The following is a 19,304-nucleotide window of genomic DNA, read 5'->3' as shown; positions in this document are numbered from 1 at the left end:
CCTCAACTCAAGATGGATCCTGCTGGCTCAACCAGAGCGTATTTTCCTCATTGACAATCCCCAGATCTTACAGCACCCTTAGTTCTTAGCACTACACCTTTCACATGCTAAACACTCAGCAAAATTTTTATACATATTCATTGAAGACCTACAAATGTTAGTCAACATTAGGCACTAGACGTACAAAGATAACTAAAGGCCTAGCCCCTGCCCTTAAGGGGCTTTGATATTAAGTAGTAGGAAACAGAAATGAATAGATAAAATGCAATAATGTGTTGACGTTATGACAGGGGTAGGTTAAGACAGAGGCCCAGAGGACAGAGTTGTCTAAAAGAAACTCAAAAGGGTACTTCTGGGACAAAGGTGGCCAGCTGCTCCTAAGAAGGCTAACTGGGTGACATTAACATGCTTCAGTTCAAGCTCTGCTATTAAGCTTTACAGCCTGAAAAAACGATTTGGTCAGCATCCAGAGAAGGAATCTATTTCTCTTCTTTTGTGGCTGTACCAGTAAATTAGCCAAGCTCAGAAACCCAGTATACTATATAAAGTCAGAATGGCAGTGCACTCGTTTGCAATGAGAAATTGCCTTTATGGGAACCCTAGGCTCCTGTGACCAGCATTATTTTTCTGTGAACTGAGGTGCTATTTCCAAGGGAGGGGGCTTCCAAGAGAATCACTAAAGACTAGACGTGTCTGACTGAAGGGGAGGCTGGCATTTTGCTTCCTGTTGGATGGCTGCCTAGCCAGGAGTTGGCTAATTTGTCTCTATGCTACCTGAGCTCACAGAACAGGGAATTGAAAAGAACCAGCTAGATAGGACAGCACTGTGCCAGTGTACAGAAGACGGATAGGTCCCATATGTGCCCACCAGTCCTAGAGCTGCTTGTGAAGATGACACTGGGTCAGTGGTGACACTCTTTCATCATGTAGGGATCATCACAACAAGGCAAGTAGATGCCCAAGTATCAGAGTGATATGGTATCATTGTCACCAATTGGAGGTCCATTGGTCAAATGATAATGACAGCTTACATTTATTGGGTCCTTACCATGTTCCAGGTACTTTCTAAGCACTTTACATGTTATTCACTCATCTAAGCCTCACAACAACCCTACAGGATAGGCGCCACAGATCTCTCTTCATTTATGATAGGGTTACATCCCAACAAACCCACCGTAAGTTGAAAATATCCTAGGTTGAAAATGCATTTAACACACCTAACCCGTCAAACATCATTGCTTAGACTAGCCTACCTTAAACATGTATAAGTCTACATTTATATCAGCCTACAGCTGGGCAAATTACATAACACAAAGCCTATTTGATAACAAAGCATTGGATATCTCTTGTGATTTACTGACTATTGTACTGAAAGTGAAAAACAAGATGGTTGAATGGGGACAGAATAGGTTGTAAGTATATTGATTGTTGATCCTCATGACTTTGTGGCTGACTGAGAGCTGTGGCTCCCTGCCACTGCCCAGCATCATGAGAGAGGACCATCCTGCATATGGCTAACCCAGGAAAAGATTCAAATAAAAATCATAAGTTGAACCATCGTAGGTAGGGGACCTTCTTTCTGTACTTTATTATCCTCACCCTACATGTAAATAAATTGAGGCACAGAGAAGGTAAAGAATTTGCTCAAGATCATACAGCTATTAAGTGGCAGAATATTTGACCCCAGGCAGTTGGCTCCTGAGCCCACGCTCCTAATCTCTATTCCCCACCGTCTCTCACAAGAGATTGTTACTGCCTTGGAGTGTGCCTTGAAGAAAGCCTCTCGTTAGGGGGCACGTCAGAGTCACCAACCTCATGGAGCCCACAAAGAGCAAGAACAGCACTTGAGACCAACTGTGTAGACTGCAATTGGGCCCAGTTAGAGACATTTGCCCTCTCCCTCCCCAGCCCCTGCTCATCCTAACACAAGGACCTGGCACGTGGAAGGAAGCCAGGATGAATGTAAATAGGAAAACACCAACTCATTCCCACTTCCCAAGACATCAGAGGTAGGGATAGATCTAGGCTGCCAGGGCTGGGGGGGGGGGGGGGGGGGAGGAGGGTGAGGAGGAGGAAGATTTGATTCCAGTTTGAAACTGACATTTAAAACGTGCTTAACACTAAATGTCAGAATAAAAATCTTAAATACCAAAATGAAACTGTTTTAGTAGCTGAAAGTGGCTAGCAAGTTTTGGACTGTGGCAACACATCCTCCGTGGAAAACGGGATTTCTCCACTGCACAGTTCAGAGGCAGTTATCATCGGGTGTGGGTGTGGGGAACCATTTCATGGTTTTTGTCCTGAGACTTCACATTCAGCATGGGAACCATTCCTTCTCTTTTGAGGTGATTCATCCTATCCATGATTTGTTGAGCAGGCAGGGGGCATTCTTACTAGCCTCATTTCCAAGTGTTTAGGAGAATAATGCTTCACTATAGTCTCCAGATTTAGACACATTATACAAACTAATAATACAAACTAACTGAACCAATGATAGAGAGATTAGGAAGGACTTCACTATGGGGATGACACTTGAGCTGAGTCTTGGTTAGTTAATCACCTGGGACGGATCTCAAGGTTTGAGCTTGGAAACAGTTTGAGAAGTTTGGCCCTATAGCAGGACATTCTAAACCCAGATCATCTGAGGAAAGCCAAGATGGGTACTTGAGCACCCCAGGGCTCTCAGGACTTAGTATGGCTTCCTCAGCCAAACTGTGACAAGACCTTTACAGCCATATAACCGATAACTTCTGTGATGTCACAAATACCTCCTGATTGCCCTAGTCACTGCATTTAAGTCTCTGCTCAACAAATTCAAAGTGATAAACTTACACAAAATAAGTTACAGTCCTAACACAACTTACATTTGGGCATGTTGCTAAAGAGAATTTTCCTCCTAATTCCCACACTAGTAATTGTGCTCTTTAGAGTATTGTTTTAGTTTTTCTTTTCCTCTTTTCTTGCTATCGTTATAGTGCCTTTTATACTGCAGGCTTAGAGTAGATAAATTCACCAGAAAACAGGAGGAGGGGAAGTTGGTGCAGGAGTAAAGTTGCCTTGCCAAGAAGCCAAAGTTGTCTATATAAGGAGTCCGCCCTGTGAGCTTCTCAAGATAAGATTATAGGAAACGGGAACAAAAGTTCAGGCCGACAGAACGTCCTTAGTAGAAGCTCACTCCAGGCCTTAATTTCATTCTACTTAAGGAATTTCACTGTATACTACCATCTGAAATAAAGTAAAAAAAAAAAAAAAAAAAAAAAGTTAAAAAGAAGCAGGTAGTTAAAACCATTTAAAATTTACTTAAGAAACCCTAATGAAACCTCTTTCCTGATAATGATACTGGCTCCAGCTATGTTTCACCTCAACAGGACAGCCTAGTGTAATTCTTAACCCTGTCTTGTCTCAGAGCCTTTGTCCTCGCCACTTTTCCTACCTGGCAAGGTCTTCTCTGGACATCAGTACGGCTCATCCCTCTGCTTTTGGTCTCTGCTCACATGACTCCTGGTTACAGAAGCTTCCTGGACACCCTATCGAAAGAGCTACCTAGGACACCTGGCTGGCTCAGAGCATGTGACTCTTGATCTCATGGTCCTGAGTTTGAGCCCCACGTTGAGTGTGGAGTTTATGAGAGAGAGAGAGAGAGAGAGAGAGAGAGAGAGAGAGAGCACTACCCCTACCAAGGCCCACCCACCCAGAGTACTTCCAGTGCTCTTTATTTTTCCCTGCTTTTATTTCTCTCCATAGCAGTTATCATCACCTGAGGGAGTGTTTTTAATTGGTTTGCCTGTCTTCTCCCATAACCTCCATGAGGAATGTCTGTTTGGTTTCCTGCAACAGCCTCACACAGCAACAATCCCTGACTAGTAGGGGGATTTCAATAAAAATTAGTTGAATGAATGAAAGAATAAATGATTATGATTTTCAAAGTTTTTAAAATTCCTCAACATTTATTTATGCGCTAAAATAATGTTCATCGATAGGATTACTTGAAATATGATCACGTAAATATTTGGACTAAAAATCATGAGACTTAAGTCGCTGCTCTGCCTTTAATTTCCTGTGTGCCCTGGTTAGACCATTTCTTGGGGCTTCTTCACCTTGTTTATCTGACATTCAATGGCTTGCAACCATGACTCTAAAGTCCAACAGAAAAATAGAGTCCGTATTTAAATATTCTTTGCGCACGTCACCTTTAGTTACATACGTAGGGCGTAAAACAAGGTGCAACAAGGCACCTGATGGGGTTCAGGGCAAGCATCCACCACCTGCATGCCACTTGGCCCGCAGATTATTTTGAGCTGAAGACAGTGTAGGCCCAAAGGCTCAGGAGCAGCTTTTTATAGAGTGCCCGGTCCAGGAAAACAGCCATCACCAGAGATAACCGCAGAAAGTATGCGCTAGGGGTAGTAAGTTGGAGGGAGCTTGGCAGGGCATGTTCAATTCCTCTCTGTGTCCCATTGTCTCTGCGTGGCAAAGGCAGGTAAACATTTGTTTACCAAACATTTGCTCTTCCCATCTTCCTATGAATTGTCTTCCTGCCCTTTGACGCCCCAGACTCCACTCTCTCCTTAGTTCAGGATGGCATATGAGCCTCAGGTGCCCATCCTGGAGCCTCTCATGCCAATGTAAGGTGCCCATGTGGAAGAAATTAAACTTATTTTTCTCGTATTAATATACCAGCCAAAAGAACTTAAAAAGAGTAAAAATGTTTCCAAACATCTTAAGACTTTTTTTCAGCTACACTGGGACAACGGTTTAGACCAGGGGGAAATCAAGGTGATTTCAGGAATAACGTCTTCAAGTCTCTTATGGACCAGGATGTCTTAAGACTGTTATGGAAAGACCCCATTTAATTAGAAAAGACCATGCACGTAAAGTGATGTGCGTAGCGCCTCAGAAGGTCCGAAGTGCTCGATGTGTTTGCTAACAATTATGATACTTAAAGAATCTCTGAGCTGGGAAGAATTTACAGTTCACCCTAGTATATCTATCACTCCTCTACCAAGTATTTAGAGAGAAGTCTCGTTTCCTGAATAAAGATTACTAGTCACACAATCGCGCAGAATGCAGTTCTGTGTGGGTGCAAATAAAGACTAACAAGGCTCAAGTCTTAACCAGTACGTTCTACTGCCTCCTTGGCTAAAGGACAATCGACGCGGAGAAGCGAAGGGACAAATCGCTGCCCGCTCCTCTCCTCTCCTAAGTTTCCCCCCCTCGAGGTAGGGGGCTCCCCGCTAGCGCACTTGGGGACTCTCTCCGCCCCCCTCTCCTCGGCCCCTCGTTCCCGTCATCCTCTGGGCTCTCCCCTTCCTCTGGCCGAAATCCCGCGTGGGCTCTTCTCGGCGCTGGTCGCTAGGTGATTCCCGAGGGCGCTCGGAAGTCTCGCGAGGGTGGTCCCGTTGCTCAGGAAACGGAGGGCCTCGCCTCTCGGTGAAGGGCGTGGCTGGAGCTGTTGAACTACCCCAGCGTTCCTTCCAGACGCTGGACCCTAGGTGTCTCTGGCGGAACGGCTGCGCCCCGCAGGGACGGGACGACTGGCCTGGGCGGAGGACTCGGGGCGGGGGCGAGGGCCCGGCCGAGGCGGCCCAGAAGGAAGAGACTTCGCAGACGGGCCGCCCCCTGCGGGAAGTGAGCGCGCGTGGAAAGACCGCGCGTCCCAGAAAATGAGCTCCTCCCCACACTGCCTGGTCCAGAAGTGAGCGTGGGAGGCACCCCTTGCAGACACAACTTGGGGCTTAAAAGTCCTTCCCGCTGAGAAAGTCACCGTGCCTGTCCGCAGACCCGCCCTGCGTGGCTGGGCGTGGAAACGCCTGCTTTTGCCTTGTCTGCTTCAGCCGTGGAAGACACAGGAAGCGCCCATTAGATAATCTGTGTGTGTGTGGCTTTCCTGAAATTCAGGTTTCACTACTCAGGTCAGCACGTTGGTGTGCCTCCTATGTTCATGTTAGGAAATAGAGCCAGGATTTATGCCACGTTTTCCAAATTTGGAATTGTGACGATCCCCCCAGGCTGAAACTTCAGTCTCTTAATACTGAAGGTGTCATCTCTATTGCATGAGTTATTTGCTCTCTGTAGAGAGGAGCATAAACCAATAGATTCGAAATTGGTAAATTCCTTTGGTCTCTCAAAAAGAATAGAGTCTTGGCAAGGAATTTGGTATTCCGTTGTCTTAACCACTTGGGAGGATGTTTGCATGGAAGGAGTAGTGGTCACCGCCAATACAACCTTCGGATAGCTATTGAGATTTAAGTAAGAATAATAGAATATTAGAACAGAGACAGTATCTTACAGAATAGTAACCAAAATCTAAGGAGAAAAGTCTGTTGTAGTCATTTGAACTTTTGGTCAATTGAAAACTAAAGCAGAAAAAATTTTTTTAAGCTATGCTGTTAGATATCATTGCCTGAGTAACTATAATTTTCCTTTGACCCATGATCTTTTTATTTTTTTATTTTTACTTTATTTATTTATTTATTTATTTTTGATCCATGATCTTTTTAAATGCCTCAGGATCATTCCGAATTTACTATACTGTGCGGTATTGGGAATACAGGATGTGAATGATTTGGCTGTGTAGCCTGGAAATTTCTTTTTCCAATACATTATTTACTTGATTAGCCTTTCCTTGTGATTTTGCCTCTTTTTCATGGAAATGGAAAATGTCTTCAGTTTTTTGAAATTGAATATCTAACTAGCTGTGTCCTAATATAGCTTTTAGAGAAGCCTGTTGTCACTGTTAATTAAATACAATTGAATAAAAGGTTGGGGTACTCGTTTAATGTAATAAACACCTTCAACTTAAACAGAAAACTGTCAAATAAGTTCCCTAGAAATTGTTTTACAGCCTACCTACATGATAAAAGAAACTTCAAGCCAGATATTGCCAGAAATGTCAGAAGATTCAGAAAAGGAAGACTATTCAGACAGAACGATCAGTGATGAAGATGAATCAGTATGTTTTTCTCAACTTCATTCCACTTAATTTCAGATAAACCTTATGTTATAAAATATAAATTTCCCGGTAAAAATATTACAAAATCAGTTGGATGTGAAAATCAACTCGATGTTTAAATCACTTGTCACTGAAGTTGGAAAATAATTTGAAAGCCAAGATATTGCTGTGTGCAGTATGCCCTGTCTAGAAAGAGAACCTGGATTGGTATTGTTGTTTAGAAAATATTTTGGCTAAGATTCTTCTGAGTTTTACTTAAAAGTGTGTATAAAATCATTACTAAGGTTTTATTTTTATAACTCTTCTTCACTTACGTCTGTGTTACATCATAATATGTATCATAATACTGCAGCCTCCTATGTTCTAAATCTACTGTTTGTCACCATAATAGGTTTAATTTGGCTCTGATGTAACAAAGGGACACGGAAGAAGAAAAAGGGAAAAACAAAGCACAGTATTTCAAAAGAGTTTGCCTGGTTCTAGTACATATTTCTGAGAGATTTCCTTCACATTTTAGTAAAATATAAATTACCATGTATCTAAGTTAAGGTCCCAAAATAAGCTCCCTATTAACCCTCTAAGTCTATGGCTTTTTGTGCTTCTTTTCTTTTAATTTTATTCATAGTTTAAATTGGGTTGCCAAGTTTACCAAGAATCTTTAAACTTTATTCCCTCCCTGCAATCATTAATCTGACCTTACCCAATGAAAGAAGGAGGATGAAAGATAAAGGCTGGAAGGTTTGAGGATATTTGAAGTGTTTGGCACTTTGAGACCGGTAGTCCCTAATAATCCTTTAATTTTTTTCATTTATTAAAGATTAAAAAGAGGCACTCAATTCTCACTACTAAAATAGATGTAAAAATTTTCTGGATTTGGAAGCTGTTGGTTTTTAAAAGAATATTTTAAAAGAATATTTTAAAACTCTTTTTGTTTTAGGATGAGGATAACTTCATGAAATTTGTAAGTGAAGATATCCACCAGTGTGCACTTTTAACAGGTTTGAACTTATCCATATTTTCTTCCTTCCCTTTATGATAAAACCTTGAGTGAATAAATAGCAAATGAAAAATTCATTCAAGGTCCATGAAAAAGAAGAAAATGAAGAAACTAGAAAAAAAAGATTGAATAACATAGGAATGTATTCTGATACTGGATAAGGATAGAAAATGTATCCACTCTTATAAGAATCTTTTGGAGCTCAAACTGTGAAGGTTTTAGGTAAGCCTGATATTGAATGAAACTGAATAAATATGAAGGACTACCCTTAACATGAAGATTTACATAGGCATTTCTTTAAATAATTAGCTCTTAAATTTACAGTATGACTCGAGTTACAGTACACAGTGTTTTTAAAGTACATTTTTATTTTTTTAATGTTTATTTATTTTTGAGACACAGAGACAGAGCAGAGCGTGAGTGGGGGGAGGGGCAGAGAGAGAGGGAGACACAGAATCTGAAACAGGCTCCAGGCTCCTAGCTGTCAGCACAGAGCCCGATGTGGGGCTTGAACCCACGAACTGTGAGATCATGACCTGAGCCGAAGTCAGACGCTTAACTGACTGAGCCACCCAGGCGCCCCTACAATACATCTTTTTTTAAATGAAGTATGCTTGTACAGAGTTTTTTTAATAAAGTCATTCACTTGCAAAAGTACATATATGTGGAATCTTTGTGTATACTTGATTTTTAAAAAATGTATACATTTAGAGTTTTAAAATAAAATATTTCTTCTAAATATCCACATATCTATCACAGAGGATCTGAAATTGAAGATAAGGCCTTAATTCTTTTCTTTTTTCTTTTCTCTCTCTCTTTCTATCGTAAAAGTCTTTCGAGATACCTACTATTCTCAGATTGGTATGTATCCCTCTAGACCTTTTTCTTTGCACTTACACACATATCTATGCCCATACTCATAAAATATTTGTAGTACTAGTTTATGGACATCTTGCCACCCTTTTTTGCTTTTTAAAATTTTGCCAATCTGTTGGAAAAAGGGAGGTAACTCACTGTACTAACCAGTGTCGTCTTTATTGCTGAAGAAATTGAGAATTATTCCATATGCTTGTCTATTTGTTTCCTCTTATAATGAATTCCCTGTTATAGTAATCCTTTGTTAATGTTGCTTCCATGACTTTGAATTATTTTGATGTTAAGTTTATCATTATTCCTTTGTGGCTCTTTATTTTTAAATCTGTTTAAGCTACAGAGGCCTTCCCTACCCCAACGTCATTATTATAATCATATAAGTTTTCTCTAAATACTTTGAATTTTGTATTTAATTTCTCTATAATTTACACTCATGAGCAGTATGAGATATTGATCTAGTTTTATTTCCTAATTCATAGCTACCTTGCCATTTTTGAGTCATACTGTAAATTAGACAAAATGTGGTCTCTTCACATAATGAAAAACTAGATGCTTAATAACTGTTGAAAAAATGGATCTAAATAACAATCCTGAGAAGTAGCAGGGAATATTATTATTCCTTATTTACATATAGTAAAATTTATGTTCAGAGAGGCTGCATTAGCCAAGAAAAATCATATAGAAACAAAGTGGTGGAATAGAACTCAGTTGGTCTGACATCTAGTCCAGCTTGATATATCTGTTATTGTACAAAAATAGCCCAAAACTAAATCTGGGTAAAAAAACCACATTTTAGAGGTAGGAGAGCAAGAGGAGTCAGACAAATGGAAAACGAAATATGTGAAAGGGAGAAAACAGGAAAGTATAGCATCATAAAAGACAAGGTACATGAGGGGTGATTATCCACATCAAATTGATGCCCCACAGTTATCCCATTGAAAGAGACAGGGCCTCTGCGCTGCCTACTTGTGTTGTATTCTTTGTGAATTATGTGCTTTGGGGTTGTGTCACACAGTGACCCTAGAATGAGCACTGAGAAAAGTTTGTGACAGAGTTCACTAGCAACCCTTGAGAATATTCTTCCAGTAGGCGGTGAGGAATTATGATCGTGGACAAATCGTTGCCTCAGTGTGATTAAGTTTAAGAAGACTCGGCAGTAAACAGTTTGCTAGAATAATTGCGAGAAATAAATGTTTTTGGAGTAGCACGGAATTTAGCATAAAATAATAGTATCTGAGGTCAAAAACTACTTTTTAGCTATTGTAAAGATCAATTGTTACAAAATTTCAATAGTAATTTTTATTTATTTTTTTATTTTTTAGAGAGAGAGAGGGAACAAGGGATGGGCAGAAGGAGAGGGATAGAATCTTAAGCATAGGCCGACTCAGGTCTCCATCTCATAACCATGAGATCATGACCTGAGCCAAAATCATGCGTTGGAAGCTTAACCGACTGAGCCACCCAGGTGCCCCAGTAATTTTATTTTTTAAGTGCCATGAATTATAATATCCACAAATATTTAGAAATTAATGGTATTGGGAGGGAAAAAGGAATGTATTAAAAAATTATAGAAATTGGGGCTTTGCTTCTTATCACTCATGATTGTGTTGAATCTTTTTTCAGCTAACTCTGTTGGTGACCCATTTTTCCCCCGGACTACCCAGATACTGTTGGAATATCAACTAGGGAGATGGGTGCCACGTCTTCGTGAACCACGAGATTTGTATGGTGTTTCTTCTTCTGGTCCACTGAGTCCAACACGGTGGCCGTACCACTGTGAGGTCATTGATGAAAAAGTCCAGCATATTGGTATGTTCCTAGATGCTTTTGGAATTCAAATATTAGCATACTTACTTTGCCAAACTTAATGAGGAGACTCATGGTGTTAGAACAGTGCGTTCCAACAGGAATATAACATAAGCTGTATGTATCATTTAAAATTTTCTAGTGGCCACATTTTAAAAAAGGAAAAAGGGGCCCCTGGGTGGCTCAGTTGGTTGAGTGTCCGACTTCAGCTCAGGTCATGATCTCATGTCTCATGGGTTCGAGCCCTACATCGGGCTCTGTGCTGACAGCTTGGAGCATGAGCCTGCTTCAGATTCTGTGTTCCCTCTTTCTCTCTCTCTGCCTTCTCCACTCACAGTCTGTCTCTGTCTCTCAAAAATAAACATAAAAAATATTTTTTAAGGAAAATAAATAAGTGAAATTGATTTAAAAAATATATTTAATTTAGGGGCGCCTCGGCTCAGTCGATTAAGTGTCCAACTTCGGCTCAGGTCATGACCTAAGTCCATGAGTTCGAGCCCCACATCCAGCTCTGTGTTGACAGCTCAGAGCCTGGAGCTGCTTCAGATTCTGTGTCTCCCTCTCTCTTTGCCCCTCCCCTCTTGAGTGCTTTCTCTCTTTCAAAGTTAACATTAAAAAAATTGTTTTAATATATATTTTATTTAAGCCAAATATATCCAAAATATTTTGCATTCTTTTTTTTTTCATATGAAATCTTCAAACTCTGGTGTGCATTTGCACTTGCATTTCAGTTTTAAGCCACATGTGCTTAAAAGAGGAACTTAAAACATGTGCCAGAGTTTTGTAATTCTCAACAATTCCAAATAGCATGACGGGTCCAGTCACATTCAAACTCTTATGTAGAGTGAGGTTGCAGACAGAGGGTATGCCAGATGGCTGTGTAATCTTGCTCTTTTTTTCTCCCTACCTCTTTCTCATTCCTCTCCTGCCCTACCACCACACTGAGTATCTTCCTTCTCCTGTGTGTCTTTATCCTCTTCACCTTCTGCCTTTCTCCCTTTCGCCATTGCCCTTCCTTTCTTATTTTCTATCTTTGTGCCCCTTTGTCGTTTTTCTCTCCTCTCCCACTTTCTGCTTCTTTCCTTCAATGTATGTTTTATGGACGTGAAGTGTGCATATTTCAGTGAATATTTTTATGTTTCTGTATGTGTGCATTCTCATATTTAGTTTTCATTCAGTGGCTTACAGCCTTATCTTCCCAATTCTCACACACAAATGATAGAAACATTCCTATTAGCACTTCCTCATTGCCACTGTTTTCCACTTTGTGTTAATTATAGCATATTATAATGCTATAATAATATTATTGCCATGTAGAGATATTATTAGACATTCACTGGTGGGTAAAATTAAAAACCATCTATACTTACTATAATTGTCTACACTTACTTAAATTAGATGCTACTTACACATTCCTATAAACTAACTTTTCTCTTTATATTATTTGATGGAGAAAGGGTAAAGGAGAAGTCTGTCTCCCCCTCTCTGATTGACTCTCTCTCCCTCCCACCCTCCCTCCCATCCTCCCTCTCTCTCTCCATCTCCCTCTCTGTGTGTGTGTGTGTGTGTGTGTGTGTGTATATATATATATATGTGTGTATATATATATATATTTACATATATATGTATATGTATATATGTGTATATATATATTTACATATATATGTGTATGTATATATGTGTATGTATATATATATGTATATATATGTATGTATATATGTATACACACACACACACACAGGCTTCAGATGACTTCTAAGTCAAAAGTTCCAGCTGAGTGTTTATGCCCCTGTGGTCATATGGTCAAGCCAGGCTGTCTGATTCTGCCAAATGAAAACCACCAGTAGATAAACTGCCCATGGTGGGTACCAGGGGAGTTTCAGACTTTAAATAGCACATTATAAATCTTAACTGTCCTTATCTTGGCCAACTGTCAAAGCTAGATGTCCATACTTCCCCGGATATAAAAATAGAGCTTTTCTGCTTTAGGTATAAATGAACTCTGTCCTACACAACTATATATCTTGAAAGTCTTTCCACGTCAGCTCACATATATCAATCTTTTTTTATATAAATTGGTTTATTAGATTTAATTGGATAAACAATATTTTCTGTAACTGCTACCTTATTAATGAATTTTAGATGTCTCTAGTCTTTGGCTCTGACAAACAGAACTACATGAACATTATTTTATATGTGTCCTATTGTGTGTGTGTGTGTGTGTGTGTGTAGTGTTGGAAGTAAATGCCTAGATTTCCGGTTAAAATAATACTGCCAAATTGCCCTCCAAGAGGAGCTGTAACAATTTATATGAGCATGGTTGGGGTCTTCAAGATTACCCTCAGGTTCAATGATTATAGAAGGACTCCTAGAACTCAAAAACTGCCATACTCATGGTTATGGTTTATTACATTGAAATGATACAGATTAAAATCAGCAAAGGTTAAAAAAATCAGCAAAGGTAAAAGGTACATAGACTAGAGTCCAGGATAGATCAGGCACAAGCTCCAGTTGTCCCCTTCTAATGGTGTCTTTTGTACAGTGTTTAATACTCCCAGCCATGTGAGATAACACATGAAGTATTGCCAATCAGGAAAGCTCATCCAAGCTTTGGTATCCAGGATTTCTATGAGGGGCTGGTCACGTCTCCATGGAGTATGTATATGGTTGGCCTTAGTTACTCAGTCTCTAACCTCTCCTGTTAAAACTGATAGCATATGGTACAAGTCCCTCTACCATAAGTCACATTAGTGTAAATTATCTGGTGTGACCCAAAGCCCCAAGTAGACGATAAACTCTTATCAAACAGGATAGTCCAAAGTCTGAGAGGTTATCTTCTAGGAGTTTTACAAGGGTCTAACTTTTCTTTGGTATGTGCAGAGTTTGGACAACCCAGGCCTTCTGAGGTAATCCTTCATTACACCGTAAGAAGGCGTGTTTTTCCATATACCCATAAACACTGTTTAGTTCCCTGATTTTCAACAATCTGGTGTTGTTTGCTTTATATATGTTATGTTTTAATTTATATTCTTTATTTATTAGTGACATGCATGGAATATCTTTACATATATTTATTGGCTATTTTAGTTTTTATATTTATTTTTTTGTGGTAAGAGCACTTAGCATGAGGTCTACCCTCAGCATATTTTTAAATGTGCAATACTGTATTGTTAACTATAGGCACAATGTTGTTATAAATCTTACTCATCCAGTATTATTGAAGCTTTAAATATGTTGATTAGTAGCTCCCCGTTTTTCCCTCCTGCTGGCTCCCAGCAACCACCATTCCACTTTTGGAGTTGGACTCTGGAAATTTTAGATACTTTATGTAAGTGGAATCATGTAGTATTTGTCTTTCTGTGACTTCATTTAGCATAATGTGTCAGGGTTTATCCATGTTGTTGCATATTGAAGAATTTCATTTTTTAAGACTGAATACTGTCTCTCTGTGTGTGTGTGCGTGTTCATGTGTGTGTAGCACATTCACTTTGTATCATTTGTCCATCAATGGACATTCAGATTGTTCACACATTTTCACTAATGTGAATAGTACTGCAATGAATATGAGAGTGCGAATGTCTCTTCAAGATCCTAATTTCAATTCTTTTGGGTAAATACCCAGTGGCTGGACTGCTGGATCATGTGGTAGTTCTGTTTTTAACTCTGGAATTTCTATACTGTTCTACACAGTGTTTGCAGCATTTTTTATTCCCACCAACAGTGTACAGGGATTCCAGTTTCTCCACTTCCTTGCCAGAACTTTTTTTTTTATAATACCCATCATAATAGGTGTGAAATGATACCTCACTGTGGCTTTCATTTTTCATTTCCCTGAAGATCAGTTAACAATGCAATCCCTATCAAAATCCCAATGGCATTTTCATAGAAATAGAAAATAACTCTAGGTGTGCCTGGGTGGCCCAGGTGATTAAGCATCCGACTCTTGATCTCAGCTCAGGTCTTGATCTTAGGGTTGTGAGTTCAAGCCCCATGTTGGGCTCTGTGCTAGGTGTGAAGCCTACTTTAAAAAACTAAAATATAAAAGGAAGGGAGGAAGGAAGAAAACTGAATGGGAAAGGGAACGGAAGTAAAGGGGGAAGGGAAGAACTCTAAAAGTCAGATGGAATCACAAAAGACCAGATAGCCAAATCAGTCTTCAGAAAGAAGAACAAAGCTGGAGACATCACACTTTTTGATTTCAAAATGTATTACAAACCTAGAGTAATCAAAAAAGGACAGCACTGGCATAAAGAGAGACCTAGAGGCCACTGAAACAGAACAGAGAGCCCAGAAATAATTCCATGCATATACAGTCAATGAATCTTTGAAAAGAGTACCAAGAATATACAATGAGAAAAGGATAGCCCTTCAACAAATGTTGAGAAAATTGGATATCCACATGAAAAAGAATGAAATCGACCCTTAACATCTTACAGTATGCAAAAAAAAAAAAAAAACCTCACAATTTATTATGGATTAAAGACTTAAATATAAGACCTGAAACTGTAAAACTCCTAGAAGAAAATATATGGAAAAAGACCTTGCTATTGTCAATGATACCATGGATATCATGCCAAAGTACAGACAGCAAAAGCAAAAATAGATAAGTGGGACTACGTCAAACTAAAAACCTCTGTGTGGCAAAGGGAACAATCAAAACTGAAAAAACAACCTATGGAACAGGAAAATATTTGCAAACCATATTATGATAAAGGGTTAATCTCTAAAATACATAAGGAATTTCTACAGCTCAATAGCAAAAAAAAAAAAAAAAAAGCAGATTTAGAAACAGGCTGAGGACTTGCATAGGCATTTCTCCAAAGAAGACCTGCAATTGACCAACAGGTGTATTCATTGGCTTTTTATGTCAACTGATAAAATTCTTTGCCCATTTTGTTATTGGTCTCAAAAGTCTTTGTATACTGCTTTCTCTTAAACCCTGTCCAGCCACTGTGGAACAATCCATAGCTAGCTTGCTGGGTATGATGAGCATAAAGCAGAGATGAGCCAAGATTAGCCTACATCGTTTAGCCACCAGCCAAACCTGCAGCTTATCAAAATAAATGAGTGAACCTAACCCACCAGAAGAATCATGTAGCTGAGATAAATAAATGATTATTGTTTTGTGTCACTAAGTTTGGGGGTGGTTTCTTAAATAGTAAAAACACATATACTAGCATGGTTAGGAGTTCAGTCTCTGTAATAATAAACTATGGTCCACAGGCCAAATCTGGCCCATTATCTATTTTGAACCTTCTATTAATCATTGAAATGTGGAACATAAATTAATCTTGGAAAAGGAATATCTTTTATAATCAATACCCAAAGAATTTCTTTTAATAAAATACTATATAGTTCTGGGAGATATCAACAGATTTTCTAGTCTCAGACAAAGTTTACAGGGATAGCCAATGATATTCCATACACAGACATTAGGTTAATTCCTCCAAGAATTAAACAGGCTCCTTTTGCATTTAAGAGAGGAAAAAAATGAAATAACTTTGTAACATCAGTAAGAAAACTCATCTTCAAACAAATTGCATGTACAAATATATAAATGAGATTACTATATTCTTTTTAAAAATTTTTTTATTTCTCTTTTGAGAGAGAGCACGAGCCCTGAGCTGTCAGCACAGAGCCCGATGTGAGGTTCAAATTCACAAACCATGAGATCATGACCCGAGCCGAAGTCAGGATGCTTAACCAACTGAGCCACCCAGGCACCCCAAGAAAAGTTATCTTCAAACAAATTGCACACACAAATACATATATGAGATTACTATATATTTTTAAGGACAGTATATAGTGCCTTATATTTCAATATGTAAAGTTCACATGTTCTTTGATTTAGCATTTCCACTGCCAGGTATCTAGCCCACAGGTCTTCAAACACATGAATCGAGGCATATTATAAGTAATGTAGTATAAAGAGACTGTTAGAACCAAAATGTCCATCAGTAAAGAAATGACTGTAATGTCTGTCAGTGGTCAGGTAATGGCAATCCATATTAGGGAACTCTACACGGCTATTAAGAAATGAGGGAGATCTATATATATTAATAAGAATCGGAGAGGCTGGGTGGCTCAGTCAGTTGAGCAACCGACTTTGGCTCAGGTCATAATCTCACAGTTTGTGAGTTCGAGCCCCGCATCGGGCTCTGTGCTGACAGCTCAGAGCCTGGAGCCTGCTTCAGAGTCTGTGTCTCCCTCTCTGACCCTCCCCCGTTCATGCTCTTTCTCTCTCTGTCTCAAACATAAATAAACATTTAAAAATTTTTAAAAAGAAAAATCGCTAAGATATTTGGTTAGGTGGGGTGGGAAAAATTGATGATCAGTTTATACATAAAGTGATATAATATACAAGAAGAGGAATTGTAGTTGACTCCCAAGTATCCATTTCACCTCAGTTAAGTAGTATATGTCAGTTAGTCCATGACACTGTTTTACTGAAAGCCACATTGTTCTCATTTTACAACAGTAAGGGATCCAACCTTAGGAGGACCTCAGATCTGAAATGACAAAGTAGAAAGACATAAATAAATTGTGCCTTGAATGGCCACTGAGCCACTGATTGTACCAGACCTTGAATCCTCTCTGTTTCTAGATTTCTAAATATGTAAGATAATAAATTACTGTGTAAGCCAGTTTGCCTTAAGAATTGTTGTTACTTGTAGCTGGAAGCATCTTTATGGGATAGTTGAAAAAGACAAAGCCTGAAACTAAAAACCCAAATGTTCATATTTAGATCTGTGCGATGAATTATGGATAATTCTTTTTCTTTTGGCTTAAAGTATATTTTTAAATTTTTATACAGCAAATTTGTTTAATAAAAAATACTTATCAAAAGCATCCAAATTAAGCACCTTTAATTCAAGTTTTATTACTCCTGAGATTTTCTGTGACTCTTAGACATCTGTTTTGTAAGATCACTTCCTTTTACTACATGTCTGTCATCAAAAAGTGGGATAAACCAAAGGTGAAGGGCAGGTAAGTCTTACAGAAAAAAGAGAGAGGAAAAAAAATGCAATATTCACTGTCATCTACTTAGGCTTTTAAATCAGTGCTATATGGGTGCTTCAGTCAGTTAAGCGTCAGACTTCAGCTCAGGTGAAGATCTCACGGTTCGTGGGTTCAAGCCCCACATCTGGCTCTGTGCTGACAGCTAGGAGCCTGGAGCCTGCTTCAGATTCTGTGCCGCCTCCTCTCTCTCTGCCCCATTCATGCTCGCTCACTCTCAAAAATAAATAAAGATTAAAAAAATGTTTTTAATAAATAAATCAGTGCTGTAAATGGTTGAATCAGTACTGGAGCTGTTAATTTTCATTGCTTTTCCTCCATAAAAAGATGATAGGTATAGTACAAATAAATGTATTCTACAGATTTGGATTTACCATCATGAAAACACTTACTAAATTTATATTTATTGACTTTCTGAGAAACTAGTAGTCTCTTATTACCAAGAATAGTATCATTTACAGATTGGAACTTAACACAAACTAACGAAGTCAAGGAGGGAAAACACCAAGCAAATACTTTAAAACAAAATATTTGCTAGTCTTACAAGTGTCACATTCTAAATTTATTTTTGCATAGAGTTTATAGCTTGAATATAAGCTCTTTTCAGACATGTCTAGGCTTGTCTGCTATCCTGGTAGTTAGGGCCTCAAGAGTCTTCTTTAACATGAGAGGTATTTTATTTTTGTTTTTGTTTTTTTTTTTTCCTTAAAATGAAATGTATGGTAAAGGGCTGAGGGCATAGTGTTATCTCAGTATTAACCCTCCAAGCTAGACCTGAAGACAAAGGAGAAAGGAGCTGAAGGCCAGAGTAAAAAACTTCACAAGATGATCCAAGAGACACAATGGCACAAACAGCACTGATTTGGTGCTCATGTGACATAGTAAATGCTAACTAAGTCTCCTGGGGACATGACTTTGACCCAAGGAGAACTCAAAGCAGTGCTGTTTTGTTTTCTTTTGTTTCTTGTTTTTTGTTTTCCATTGAGTATTATGTTAGCTGTGGGTTTTTCATATATGGCATTTATTATGTTGAGGACATGTTCCCCCTAAACCTCCTTTGTGAGAGTTTTATCATGAATGGATTTTGTACTTTGTCAAATGCTTTTTCTGCATCTGTTGAAATGATCATATGGTTTTTATCCTTTCTCTTGTTGATGAGGTGTGTATCACATTGATTGTTTGGGAATATTGAATTACCCTTGTATCCCAGGAATAAATCCCACTTGATCATGGTAAATGTATTGTTGGATTTGATTGTTTATTTTGTTGAGGATCTTTGCTTCTGTGTTCATCAGAGATATTGGCCTGTAGTTCTCTTTTTTTGTAGTGCCTTTATCAACTTTGGTACCAGGGTAATGCTGGCCTCATAGAATGACTTTTGAAACCTCCCTTCCTCTTCTATTTTTTGGAATAGTTTGAGATGAATAGGTATTATCTCTTCTTTAAATGTTTGGTAGAATTCACCTGTAAAGCCATCTGGTCCGGAACTTTTGTTTGGAGTTTTTTGATTATTGATTGAATTTCATTACTGGTAGTTAGTTTGTTCAGATTTTCTATTTATTCCTGATTCAGTTTGGGGAGGTTATATGTTTCTAGAAATTGATTCATCTCTTATTGGTTATCCAATTTGTTGGCGTATAATTTTTTATAATACTTTCT

General features: G+C 38.7%; 1 protein-coding gene across 1 annotated transcript in view; it reads left to right on the top strand.

The window, feature by feature from the left end:
• Window positions 1-5,415: 5,415 nt before the first annotated feature.
• AGBL3 (AGBL carboxypeptidase 3) overlaps window positions 5,416-19,304 on the top strand; it is a 71,289-nt gene continuing 57,400 nt past the window's right edge. The window contains 5 exon segments of the mRNA XM_027075511.2: window positions 5,416-5,912; window positions 6,845-6,952; window positions 7,890-7,950; window positions 8,781-8,810; window positions 10,446-10,631. Coding sequence (XP_026931312.1) covers window positions 6,854-6,952; window positions 7,890-7,950; window positions 8,781-8,810; window positions 10,446-10,631 — 376 coding nt within the window. The 5' untranslated portion in view covers window positions 5,416-5,912; window positions 6,845-6,853.

This window comes from Acinonyx jubatus, chromosome A2, assembly GCF_027475565.1.
Source record: "Acinonyx jubatus isolate Ajub_Pintada_27869175 chromosome A2, VMU_Ajub_asm_v1.0, whole genome shotgun sequence".
NCBI classification, from domain to species: Eukaryota; Metazoa; Chordata; class Mammalia; order Carnivora; family Felidae; genus Acinonyx; species Acinonyx jubatus.
Note: the sequence above shows the minus strand (reverse complement) of the source record. Positions and strands in the feature narration are given on the sequence as shown.